Raw genomic sequence first — 14253 nt, forward strand, 5'->3', positions numbered from 1 at the left:
TTCTTGACATATTTATAATTCTTATTTCATAAATATACAATTCATAATGTTTTTATATGAAATTTAAACTGTGCCTAGGGCATCTGTGCAAACCTACACAAGTCATAGTACATACATGTAAATTAGTTTCTGTCTAAGAATATGTTCTGATCACATTTATGCCTCAGTAGATAGATGTTTTATTCCTTTGAAATGATCACATGAACTCCATTGCATTTGTGTACTCTGTTACCCTACTACTCTCTCCTGATATATTCTTATTTCTATTTTTCCTACTTAGTCAGTGTTGAATAGTATATATTCTTAGAACTAAATTGCTGGATTTAAAGACACGTATTTTGATTTTATGCTTAAAATACTAATAGATGTTCATGAATAGTTTATAAAGGAAACCTTACACGGTGATGTATATGATTAGTTTTGAGACTCATGTGGAGGCATTTCTTTCAAAACCTTTGCTGCTACCTGAACTAGATCAGTTAACGAGATATTACTTATTATGTAGTAAAAAAGGAACAAATGGTTATAAAGTTGTGGGGTAGGGAGAAAGAACAGTATACTGTGTTGGTGCTAAATGTAAGTCAGTCCAATTACTATGGAGATCAGTAAGGAAATTCCTCATAAAAATAAAATTGAACACCTAAAATCGTCCTGGGTATGTGCTGGAAGGAGTCAGTCAGCAGAGCACACAGGTGGCCATGCACCCTTGATTGCTGTATTATCATTCATGGCAGCCACGCCAGGGCTTCCGCATAGCTGTCCACCAAGGACATGAAGGGGGATGAAAGAAAATGTGGTGGATGCTGCACAATGAAGAATTAGCCGTAGAGAAGAGTGGATTATATCATTTGCAGGGAAGTGGGTGGAATTGAAGATCATTAAACAAAATAAGCCAGACTCAGAAAAATACATATTGCATGTGTGGTGTTCAGATTTTAAAGAAGATGTGAAAGTAGAAAAGATGTTAAAGATGAGAAAGCAAACTCAGGGAAGGGGGAATAGGGTGATGCCTGGTGTGAATGTGGTCAAGTGTGTTGTGCACATGTATGAAGATGTCACAGCAAAACTCAGTATTTTGTATAATCAACACATAGTAATGAAAAACAAAGTTATTGCCATGTAGGCAGCCTCATATATAATACATATTAATATATGTACATATAGTTTAGTATGACAGTGGTGCCTAAGACATTGGCATGCTTGTATGTTCATGTAAAAATGCCAGTGCTGTGATTCTGCATCAGCTTTAATCTGCATTGGAAAGATGTGCCTCTCAGGTAGCAGGCCCTGCCAGGCTACAACAACAGACACTTTTTGTTTGTTTGGTTTTGTTTTTGTTTTTTCAAGACAGGGTTTCTTTATAGCTTTGGAGCCTATCTTGGAACTAGCTCTAGTAGACTAGTCTGGCCTCTAACTAGATCCTCCTGCCTCTGCCTCCCGACTGCTGGGATTAAAGGTGTGTGTCATGCAACAGACATTTCTATTACATAGCCATGAAGCCTCTTGATGTGAAGAACAGTGTGGACTTCACTAACTCGGTCAGGTCACTGTTTCATGTTGTTACACTGTCCTGTAAATGAATTAAGCAATCCATGCACATTGCTTATTCTGAGAGTAGCGGCCACGCCTTTCTCAGTCGAAATGACAAAATATTCTCCCTGAATCTTTTTGCTCTTTCAGCAAGGTCACAGGAGCTCACATCTACCAGACTTGGGCTTTGACATCACACAAACTCCTTGGCTTTGTATAGTGTTTGTAAACTGGTTCTACTCTGTGAAAGGAAGAGCCTGTTATACTTGCCAGAGTTCCAAGCAGAAAGTCCTGGCTAAGATTTCTGGGAAAATGTTAGCAGGATTGTATCCTCAGTCCACAAGCACTCATATCCTAAGCAAATCCTTTTATGTCAAAAGTGACACAACATGGAATGTAAATAGTCCCTTTGAGCTCAGACATGAATTATTTCCACATGGTCAAGCTGTAGTATTTGTCTAAAGAAAGAAGCTAGAAGGATTTCTACAGCTTGTTATCTCTAAAGACTTCAAGTATAACTTCTTGGTACCATCGTGGATAGGTGTGAGGTAGAGATCTCTTCTGCTGCCTTTTGGGTTTAGTTCTTGCACACTTTCTGTGTTTTGTGAACTGGATGCTATTTCTGCATGAATCATAGGATACATTCACCTCATTTGTATATTGATTTGTAAAATACATTTTGTACATTTTGTGAGAAAATTGCTAAATTATTTAGATGAAACAAACTAAAATAGTCACCGAAGAAAAAGAAAAATCCGTCCGTGTTAGGGAAAGGGCTCCTGTGCATTCTCAGTGAGTGTTCCTGAGAGGAGGGTGTGTGCCACCTGCATAGACTTCCCTCTCCTGAGTTTTCATATCCTCACATTCTTTTCCTGTGTTTTTCACAAGCATATTTGTTAGCACAGGATAAATTCCAAAGCATTTTGTTGAAAGCACAGTGCATTTTTAATGTGTCTCTGAGATGACCTTGCCTAGCACCCCACCTGACTGAGATTTCTCATCTTCTAGACTCTGCCCCTGAAGAAGATTCCCTGCAAAGCCAGCGCACCCTCAGGCTCCTTTTTTGCCCGAGACAACACAGCCAATTTCTTATCCTGGTGCCGAGACTTGGGGGTGGACGAAACCTGTCTTTTTGAATCTGAAGGCCTGGGTATGTATTTCTGTCACGACTTCTGTGGAGGGGGTTATGATTACTGCCTTTTCTCCCTTCGTGTGCACCTACAGGTTATGTGTGCTGCTGCTTTTTAGATTATTTTAAACAAGTGGGAGTTAGTTGTAACAAGTCATGGTAGAAAAATGCGTCTGCCATCTTACTGCTGGCCACCTAGGTGATAAAAATAATACAGGAGCAGAAAGGGCCGGGCTTTTCACAGCCAAAGCTGAGTGCTATCCACACAAGCTAAGTGCTTGCGCTCCATCAAGGGAGAACTTCCGTGAAGGGGGAAAACTTCAGTTCTTTCTTTGTTGAGACTGAAGTTTACTAGTTTATGTATTTAACTGTTTTTAGGGTTAAAAGTCAGGTGTGTCTGGGGTATTGAAGTAACTTCAGAAGACAGACACCTCACAGAAAATACATTCCCAGATTGCTGTTTCCTGGTGTTTTTTCTTCTGATTGAGTTTTGGCAATCCATTTCCAGACCACACAATGAGATTTTTAATTTCTTGGAAGGAGACATACGATATGTTTAACTAGTGAGTGTTTCCATACTGCCTGACACACTGGGATTAAATGTCCAAGTTACTGCAGAAGTCCCCCTACAGTGTAATTCTAACTTGAAGAATATTGGAACTATGTTACCCTTACGGAAATGGAGCAAAGTCAAGAATGGAGACTTCTAATGGAAAAAGAAAAGTTTTGGCTCTGTTTGTCTAGGACTTTAAAAATCAATTTACAAAATCTTATAATACCAAATATTACCATTCAAGTAAGCCAAGCATCCTTTAGAGAATAAGTCCATAAACAACCTTCCAAACAATTGAAAGAGCCTTTGTCCCTGAGCCTTGGATAATAATATTTCTCTGCTAAACCCAGAAAACTCAACAATGGGAACTTGGCATTACATATGCTGAGACTATTTGTGTCTGTTTCAAGATGAGAGAAAGATGGCTATTCACAGTCTAGGAGTTTCCTCAGTGGAGAAGAGACTAGTATCAGTTCAGTGTAGGAGGGTATTGTAAAGTAGAAAGAGAAAGCATGAAGCCGGGTAGTTACACAGTTGTGTGGCACACAGCAGTGCCTCCCTGAAGGCTCATTGAATGAGCAGGCTTTGACTATTGTTAGTGACAGGTATGAGCTTCTGTTGGAGATGGCTCCCCTTCAGCCCAGTAGCGATGTGACAGATAGATTCTAACTTTTAGGGGTGTCTGGTTAGCCGTGAAGAATTATAGGAAGGAAATGAAGAGGAGTGACTTGGAAGCAAACCTAATGTCTAGCAATGTCTGTCGTGTAGCTACAGTCAGTCAAGTGTCAGTCATGAGGACATCCTATGTCTCACCCGGGGAAGGGGACAGTTATTATCACGTTTTAAATTATGAGGTGACCCCCACCTCATAATTTAAAGAATGGCCACACAGGAGAACTGCTTTAGATCTGCATTAATTTATGAATTTGATTATTGTGCAGGGTTTTATTAAAGATGCATTTTTAACTTACTGGTAAAATTTAGTACAAATGGGTTATAAATAGCTCTGCATATTGCTGTGGTCTTCATTGGTTTTCTCCAAGTCTGAGTCCTTTTGTTGTCTGGACTAATAAGACTTTCCGTAGAATCCAGCAGGAGTCAATGTGGTACCAGATTCCTCCTTGGAAATACCTCTGCAATTCACATTTGTGGTGTACCTTTATGCTCTGGAAAGCCCAACTCAATTTACCTCATAAATAATATATTTTGTATGGAAACTGTAGACACTAAAGAAATTTATTTCATGATCTTGGTGTGTAACCGTATAGTTAAGTAAAGAAAAATTAGACAGCCTGCATCTTCCTGTTAAAAAACAAGGTGGCATTATCAAAAGAAAGTTTGTGATAATTTGTATATAAAGAAATATTGTATGTTCTGTTCCTTAAACACTTAATTTTGATGTATCTTAGCTTTAACTTTAAATTAAAATGTATTTAAATGTTCAAGTAGATTCAATAAACCCAAGATTTCAGGTCTTCTAAAATTTAAAAATTATTTTTAAGATCAGTACCAAACTAAACCAGATAATCAGGTTCTCCGTTTGCTGCTCAATTAAAAATACATTTGAAATTTCAGGGGGTGAGAGTGGGTATACGGGGGTGTATTATAGGCCCAGGGACCCAGTGAAGAGGGTCAGGATTATAGCATTGATTTAGGATTAGTTGGAGAAAGGAAACAGCTGGGCCCATGGATATTAATGACAATAAAGAGGAAGGACAAAGAAAAATCTCATTTCCCAGAGGAGCCTTTCTCCCTGGGTGTTTTTATTATTCTTTGCTGTTAAGGATGCGACAGAGCCATGCTGCCAGCCTTGGCCTTGGCCTTTTCCACAACAATGGTGCTGTGTGCTCTGCTTGAGGTCTTTCACGCTTCACTTTTGAAAGGGAATTTAGGGCAAGGTTTTTCTTTTTCCTTTTTTTGCCCTACCTCAAGATTTCGTTTCAGTGGTGTGCGATGAAGAACATCCTTTGTGCCCCAGTGTTTTGAACAGAAAGCAAAATGAAAAGATGCCCTGATGAAGGGCAGAATGTGTCTGAGTGACTGATAAACTAGATCACAGTGCTGCCTGTGTGAAGAGGCTTCTGTTCATGCTGCTCTGAGGGCTGAGCCTGCACAGAGAAAGCCTCCTCATCTTGGTGGCAGGCAGTAGTTGCTCTGTGCAGCAGCAGTGTTGCCTGCACTTACTTCTCAGCTGACTCCATCTGCTGACTTTCCACAGCAGGAATGTCAGGAAATCTCCAGGGCGGTGTGGTGGGGACTTGTAGGGAGAACTGGGAGGGGGCAGCTGCCAATGCCAGGTGTTGCTCAGGTTGCCTTTCTCATTCTGGGAAAACAATTGTATGCAGCACACCGCACAGGCAGGGTGTGACCTGTAGGTCATCCTCTTGTGGTTTGCTTTTATTTTTTCTTTTTTGAAACACTGACTTTTGTAACTCAAACTGGCTCTGAATTTGCTTTGTCGCTGAGGATGACCTTGACCTTTTGTTTGTTTGTTTTGTTTATGTTTTTCGTTTTGAAACTGGGTTTCTCTGTGTAGATTTCAGTCTGTCCTGGAATTTGCTCTGTAGACCAGGCTGGCCTCGAACTCACAGAGATTCAGCTGCCTGTCTCTGCCTCCCCAGTGCTGGGATCAAAGATGTGCTCCACCTCCACCCTGCTGACCCTGAACTCTTGGTCCCTTCTCAGCTGGACAAATACTGACTTGTTCTACTTTAACTCTGAGTGATAATTTTCTTCTATAAATGTCAGTTTTAGATAATAAGATAACCCATACTCAAATATTGCTTCAGAAATGAGCAAAGAGAAACAGGGAGAAAGGTGATGAAGAACCTACTGAAAAAAAGACTAAGTTGACTAGTTAACTGAGATAAAATCACTGGGCATGCTGGTACAATGCTGCCAATGCTTCACTGGTGGTAATAAATGAATGTGATCTGAAATGATATCGGTAAATGAAAGTTAAGAAACACCTGCATATAGGATTCTTGAGAATATATTTCTGAAGAAAGTTAGGATGGTAGCTTGTCCTTAGATACAGTAACACAGTTTTAACAAGTTTTTAAATTTCTACTGACTTCTCTGAAGGAAATTAGAGGGAAACCCTAGTGTCCATTGAGACATTTTAAAAAATGAAAATAAGTATCCCTGGCATTTGATGCTATTTTGAACAAACTATCATGGTCCATAGATATCAAAATCATTTTCTTGAGACCATGTAAGGAGTGGGGACATAAGGCTCCCACAGTGAACATTAGACATGGTTCTGTCTGTGTATAGCAAAGAAGGTCACGTTCATATTGTGGAAGGAGAATGGAGAGTTAGTGGGTTGTAAGTGGTTTGGTCTTCACTTACTAACACGCCAGGCCTCCTAAATGACAAGTCTCAGCTTGTGCTTTTTAGACAGTGAGGACTTGCTTAGTGTATTTTAAGAAGAAGTTGGGTTCATTCATGACGTTTCATACAGTCACGCTCTGTTAAAGCCTTTCCACGCAGGCTATGCGGAGCAGGTGACAGAACTGCGTGGAGCCATGGTGCAGAAGCCGTGGCTCTGCATCTCTGTAGAGCTCTAGCTCTGGCTGTCTCCATGTGATATCTCACTGAGGCTAATACTCCTCTGTGGAACGTCCTCTCGGTGTTTACCATTGTGCTTTTCATGGAAAAAGATGACCATGAGATTTTCTTGAATTTAAAAGTTTGTTGTTCATTAGCTCAGTATCAGAATAATTCCTCGTTTCTCCTTTTAGTGTGTGTTTAGTAATGGAGTAACAAACACAGTTACAAAGTTTAGAACACAAAAGGGGTGAAAGTATTTTTGTTTAATTTCAGAGATATATAAAGATTATTAGACTATATTTGTCAGTAATCCTTCCATCAGTAATCAATGAATTTTCAAGTGTTAATTTAGGATTTTAACCACCTTTAAAATGACACTGGTTATTTTATGGGTCTTGTTTAGTCATTTAAATTAGTGTCAGAAATATATGATTTATTCCAAGTTTAAAATGTTTTAAATTTTGCCTTAAGATTGGTGCTCTTACATGCTTTTATCAGGTTTTAAAGTACAGTTCATTTTCTTTACTAGTGATGCTTTTATTTGTAAGGAGCATCTGCAGCCCACAGCAGCAAACTGGTGTAGAATATATTAAGTTATTAATTTTATTTCTGTAAACATGTTTGATTTGCTCTGTTTACACATTTTTGTTATCTGGGCAATGGAGGGAGGGTCAGGGAATTCTAAAAGCACACATTTTGCTTGACATACTTATATCAATATCAACATGTTGTTGGCTGATTGTAGGACCTGGAGCGCAGTGACTGTTCATCTGTTTCTCAGAGAAAGAATCTGCCCACCGAGAGACGGGTTTGCTGTCTACTGTGTAGCATGCACTGTGTGACTCGTGTGACTGTCACTCTAATTCTGGTTCCCTGTGTCTGTGCTTGTGTGGTCTCTATTCTTTCCATGCACCACTGTGACTGGCAGGGTTCTGTGGTTCCAGATTGTTTCCATAGCAAGCCTATGGTTTCACTAAAGTGAAATGGACCTCCCCACCTTCCACTGCCTGCCTGGTCACTGTTTGCATCAGAAAAATACTTGATGCCTGCATCCCTTGTGTGATATGCCCTCCTCCCCAGTCCTTGTTCTTGTTTTGTCTGTATTGAAAACTTTAAGAATATGCTAAACTATGTGTTAAATCAAACCAATTTTCTTATTTGCTAGTTATTAGTATTAGTGCAAGATAGCAAGTCCATGGTACTGATTTAGCTCCAGGTTGTTTACATTAATTTTTCTTCTTCTCCAGGTTCATTTTCCGTTAGATTTCTTTCAAAATTTCTTTATTTAAAAAAATACCATTTTAAAATTTTAACCATGTCTTTATTTCGTTATGTTTGTTTGTTTTTGCCTTTGTCTCTCTTTCTTGAGAATAGTCTCAAGTAGTCCAAGCCAACCTAGCGAAACTTATTATGTAGCTGAGGATGATTAGAATTTCTAACTCTCCTGCCTCCACCTCTAGGTGCTTGGACTACAGACATATACCACCATCGCCAACTTAGCTTTTATTTAAACCCAGGCATCCCTTTTCAGAACTAGCTGACTGCACAGTGCCTAGGAACATGTCCAGGACAATAATATTGAGTTGATGGAAACTGTTGAGTTGCTTCTTGGGTAGCAGTTTTCAGGGCTTTAGAGAATCAAAGTTGACTGAAAGGACAGTGGGCAGCTGCAACTCTTGCAGGTTGGGATCTGCACTGCCCCAGGTTTGATGGTTGTATCTCTGTGCTCATCAAGGGCAGCTAAGCACAGCACGGGTGTTACTCTCTGTACTTTGCCAGCCAATGTCATTGCACAAACAAAAGCCTGTGACAGGGAGAATCAAATCTTTTGTTATCCCAAGTTACAGCTGCTAAGTGGCTGGTCCGAGATTCAAATGCTGCTTTCTTCACCTCCAAACACTATACCCCTTATGCAAATGAATAATTTGAACAAGCTTCTAAAGTTGTATGGGATTATTCTAAGTAAAAGGAAAATAACTCAGTGTAAATAAAACCAACTTAGATACCCTTCCCTGATCAGCATTCTTCGTGCTGGAGAAAGACAGCCTGTGCTCCGGCACATTTCTTCATCCAAGTTCACTCCATTTGTTCTCTCCTACCGTGCTTCCCCCAAGGATGAGAACACGTGTGAGCACTGTCTTTTTGTTATTGGTGTGCATGCCTCGTTCTGTTTTAAAAACCACTGATGATAGAAATCTTCAGCCTTGTTATGTCTTAATATTCTGTTGTGGTACTAAAACACCTTTACCAAAGCAAACTAAGGGAGACGGCTCAGAATTTTAGGTTACATGGCAGAGAAGTCACAGAGGCAGGAACATGAGAGAAGTGGTTACTTTACATCCAGTCAAGATTAGAGAGCTGTGAACAAATACACACTTGCCTATGCTCAGCTTGTTCTCCTTATTGAATTCCTGCTTAGAGAATGTCCTTTCCATCGTTTAGTTCTCCTGTCAATCAGCTCAACTAAGTCGGTCTCTCACAGACCTTCTCAGAGGCTAAGCTTACTGTGTCCCCAGTGAGCCAGTAGGCCTGTCTCCTAGGCATCGGGTTAACAATTAGTGGCAGCCATCTCCCGGTGCTGTGAGAGCCCTTCTCAGCTGCAGACCAGTTGTGTTTGATAGTTCATCGTTCTAGGCACTAAAAACCCTTTGATTTGTTCTGTACCTCAAACATGGCTGCCCTTGACAGCTCTTGTATTTAAATTAGATTTCCCAGAATAATGACACACAAGGAACAATTGGTAGCTGACCCTCCACTTTCCTGACCCTCAGTCTTTGATTATATAGACTACACCAAGAGAGAAATATCCACCAAATCCACCAAGACATCATACTCACCCCGACCTGTATTTCACATAAGTAGAGCATGCTTCATAAAACCACCACACACTTACACATTTTTAATAAAGAAAGAAGTTATAAAAGATATTATAGTGTTGACTAACACACTGGTTTTCAGGCATGCCAATCATCACCTGTAAAGTGTGAGGAAGAATAGATATTGTTCAGTAAGGGTAGGATGTTCCTAAAGCCTCCCACGTGATAACTATAGTGCTGACCTCTGGATGGAACCCATCTCACTATCAAGGAACTGAGAAGAGAAGTAGAAGACACAGCATCAGCCTTGTATAGAGACCCTGCCTTTCTGCCCTTCAGTCTATTCCTTTCCCTACCTCCCCCTCTGGTTTATTAGGACTTATTATCTCCTGTGAGATGATATTTAGCCATGAATTTATGATATATTCCTAATTTTAAAACAATATCTCAATACTATTGTGGTCCAGTTTCTTTTACTAAATTATACTAAACATTGCTCTCCAAGGCTAAATACTGTAGCCTTTATTTGTATTGAAACCAAGTGAACATCAAACTTTCTGTACTTTTCTTTGTTCATTTGTTAAAGGTTAATATAGGTAGTCAAACTACACATACACAGTCTCATGTACTTTGCTCTTAAAGATTCTGTGACATTTAAAATCAGTTTCTATTCCTGGGTGAGTAGCCTTCCATCTAGGTTATAAACTATTTTTTTTGGGGGGGGGGGTCTCACTATTACGTAGTCAGAGCCGGCCTGTAGATGACTAGGCTAGCCTCCAATTTACAAAGATGCCTGCTTCTGCCTCCCGAGTACTCGGATAAAGGTGTGCACCACCATTCCTGCTTCAAGTGTATCCTGAGTTGTTGTCCGGGCTCCTTTTCCTAGGGAAGCACAGAGTCAACCTAATGCTGCAGCCTTTCATATAATAATCAACATGAAACTAAGAGCTGTTTTATTCTTAAGAAAGTCAGTGTCGAGGTGTTTAGGTCTTAAACACGACTTCTATAAATGTAATTATTACTCAGATTTGTAACTGGTACAACCTTGTAATAGCCAAAGTTTATAAATTTATATCAGCTCATAAAATTAAAAATACTCATTGTCACAAGAGGCTCTGAATGAGCATTTCCCCACCATAAGGTTTTTTTTCATTCTTGAATATTTTTTTAACACTGAATGTAATAACTGGTTCACTACAGGGCACAATAAAATGGTCATAGGAACAAACAAAAGTGGATTAATGTTAATTGACTCAAATGATCTTCGTAAGCAAATCATTAATAACAACAAACGTGTAATAATGAAGAGGAGAGCTGCCCTCAGGCCAGTGTTTCCTGTTTTCCAAGTGCTATGCTCAGTACTGTATTTTATTTAATCACCACAGAGAGTTATGAGATAGGGAGGTGAGAACTTACAGAATTCTCCTCCATATAACACATAATAACCCACGAGGCCTCACACTCCCACCCACAGCCCTCTTTCCGCCTACTGCCTTCGGAGTAGAGCTCCTTGTGGCATAAACATCAAGGTTGATTCCTGGGTCTAATACACACACTTATGCTACTGAAGGGTTCTAAATCCAATTTTCCAGTGATGTGCTGAAAGTGGTTTTTTGCTTACTAAATAAGCATTTAACCTCAATGCTAAATTCTTGTCATTTCTAGAAATGCTAGGCAATGTCATCTTTCTTGCTTTTGAGTTTCTCTCAGCTCTCACCACACGACTGTTCTAACACATAACATGTGGAGGAATCAGATGTGGTGAAGACTGCTGCATTGTGCACCACGACGTATCAGCCAGGCCTGCAAGTCATCGTTCACTGTTTTCTTTGTCTGCTTGTATTTGTTGGTTTGCTTTGTTTTGGATTATTTTAAGCAGAGTCTAGTCAATATTTGCAAGGCCATTATGGTAGAAAACAGCAATTTATAACTATAAAAATTGAAGGAATTTTATTATTGCTATAAAAAGGATGCTAATTCCCTTGAAACTTGAGATTAAAACTCAGCCTTTCTGTGAGATTCCTCCTTCTGTGAAATGCCACTCTGTTTTACATTAATTTTTAATTTTGCATGCAAAGGTATAGGTTTTTTTATACATTCACACACATGTATGTAACAATCCATTTGTGTTTTCACTCATCCCCTTCTCCCATCTTCCTCTCCCATCTGAGTTCTGTTTTCGCTTGTCTCTGGGCCAGTTCTGTAAAGATGATAATGGGAGCCCGGAACTTACTCCACTTTCTCAAACTGATCTTCTCGCATGTCTATGTGGAGTCTACATTTGAGTTTGGCATGCAAAATGTTTTATTTTGACAACAAGGAAGTCAGGAGATGCATAATGGAGATGTACCCTTCATGTCAAACTCCTCATGTTATCCCCAACAAATTTCATTTTCTGTGTAATGTTCCTGTTTTCACACCAGAATACACCAAGTCACTAAAGAATCATGCCATTTGTGTCGGCTGTTGCTTTTTAGAGTTAGTCATTGCCCATGAATGGACCCACTTCCTCTGGCCACCAGGGTTTTTGTGTTGTTTTCATTGAGAAATGTGTGACGTCATAGCTAAAGCTCCTGGAGCTTTGGCCACCTATTTCACACAGCTTTCACAGAAGACAGTGAATCAGCCGGGTGCTAGGAGTCTTCTCCTCACTTCCTTCCTCACTCCCTTTGTTCTTCCTCCCACTCAAAGCTCCATTTTGCTATCTTAGTACCATATTTTAAAAAGTTAGAGTCTTAGAAAATTGATGACCTAGATTGATTTTGGCGTTTTGTTCCTGTTTCTGTGGTGTCCGTTACGGTGTAACGTCACATTCCCCAGATCATTGCACTGAAGGTGATTTAACACATTAGGCCTCATGAGATGGCTGTCATTCTAGCCAGGCAGCTGGAAGTTGTAATGTTCTCACTCATTTAAAGACTCTTTACCTAATTAGAAACTAGGCAAGGCTCCCTTAGTTAGGCTTTGTGACAGTTCTCCACTGGTCACCTCAAACTAAGCTTTGCTTACTGGGAATGGGAATATTTTTTGTTTCAGGTTTTCCATGATCAATTATGTTTTCAGTAAGCATTTCTGATGTTTTTTTTTAAGTCTAAAAGTGGCATTTTATTACCAAATAATAATACTTAGTTTGAATGTCCCTTTAAGCCAAATGAAGTCACAAATTTTAATATTCCAACTAAATATATGTTTAATATTCATATCTACTCCAAACAAATCCTGTTGTTATCTTTGGAGTTAATATCACTGATACATTATTAGTGGAGACATTAGAATATTTAGATTAAGTAAATAAATAGTGGGGCTTGAATTGTTATAAAATTCTAGCCTTATGAATTAGAGCAAGATTGTTATTTTTATTATACATATATAGTTATATTAGAACAATAACTTTTTGAACACTTTCCTCCATGCCTAGTTTTGTTACATTATTTACTTTATTTAATGTTGAATATTACATTTTTCCAATGCCTCAATTTTGGTTAGGAGAATAGAACAAGCAACATGCACTCTTCTTGTGGGCTCAGAAATACAAATATGTATTGTCTGCCGTGCTGAGCTACCCAAGCCTAGTCACAGAATATGAATTTAATACTACGTAATATTGCCATATAATACAGAAATAGCACCTCATAAAGGCTGTTCATTGGCACATTTCATGAGCAATGCTGACTGATGGGACCTTGTTATACTCCCATGTCTTAAGAATCTGGTCAGTGGAGTGTGTCTCTTTCTAAAGTATCAATTATTGATTAGGAGAGAACATCAAGTTGGAGGTCCCATTTGACATCTGCCTTTATTTGGAGGTGAACAAAGAAGCTTGTTTATAAATTTTTATACTTATTAATTCAATTTGATATAAGAACCAGGTGTGTACCCAGTATATTCAAAAAGTTAATCCTTACTGCATAGTTTTGTGTGTGGTATGTTTAAGTTTCTCACTTATAGTTACTGCTACGTATGTATTCAATATGGACCTACTAATATTAATTAATTGAAGGCAATGTTTTTATAGTGAGTTCGTTGGATCAGTGGGCATTGGGACACAGGTGTAGTTTCAGAAAGTACTGTGCATCTTCGGTTGAAGGTTTGGGATGAGTCTTATGAATGCCAGAATGAGAAGCCACTCATCCCTGACTGTCAGGGCTAAAGGGGAATCATTGACAAGCTCGTCACTCATAGACACTTTACAGTCTTTTCTGTTGTAAAGGTATGTACATCTGTCTTGTCTTCCAGTTCTGCACAAGCAGCCCCGAGAAGTGTGTCTCTGTTTACTAGAGCTTGGCCGGATTGCAGCCAGGTATGTAAGACCTCCTCGATCATGTCAAGGAAGAGATATATCTCAGCCGCAGGCAACAAAAACATGCTGGCTTGGGGCTGGAGAGATGGCTCAGAGGTTAAGAGCATTGCCCGCTCTTCCAAGGATCCTGAGTTCAATTCCCAGCAACCACATGGTGGCTCACAACCATCTGTAATGGGGTCTGGTACCCTCTTCTGGCCATCAGGCGTACACACAGACAGAATATTGTATACATAATAAGTAAATAAATGTTTTTTTTAAAAAACATGCTGGCTTATCACCATTGAAATTCAAACTGGATGTGAAGAAACCATTTAGCAAATGTAATTGCTTGTATCATCTTGAGAGCCATAGTTAAAATTAAAAGTACACC

At 39.3% G+C, this 14253-nt stretch overlaps 1 protein-coding gene across 2 annotated transcripts in view; it reads left to right on the forward strand.

Annotated features, from left to right (window-relative positions):
• Gas2 (growth arrest specific 2) overlaps nucleotides 1–14253 on the forward strand; it is a 115461-nt gene that overhangs the window by 43347 nt on the left and 57861 nt on the right. For both annotated transcript variants that reach the window (XM_041644225.1, XM_041644290.1), the window contains 2 exons: nucleotides 2539–2680; nucleotides 13817–13880. In XM_041644225.1, the coding sequence (XP_041500159.1) occupies nucleotides 2539–2680; nucleotides 13817–13880 (206 nt within the window). The remainder of the gene's footprint in view (nucleotides 1–2538; nucleotides 2681–13816; nucleotides 13881–14253) is intronic.

The sequence above is a fragment of the Microtus oregoni genome, unplaced genomic scaffold (assembly GCF_018167655.1).
Source record: "Microtus oregoni isolate MIOR12 unplaced genomic scaffold, Mior012 000000F_ref0000247, whole genome shotgun sequence".
NCBI lineage: Eukaryota > Metazoa > Chordata > Mammalia > Rodentia > Cricetidae > Microtus > Microtus oregoni.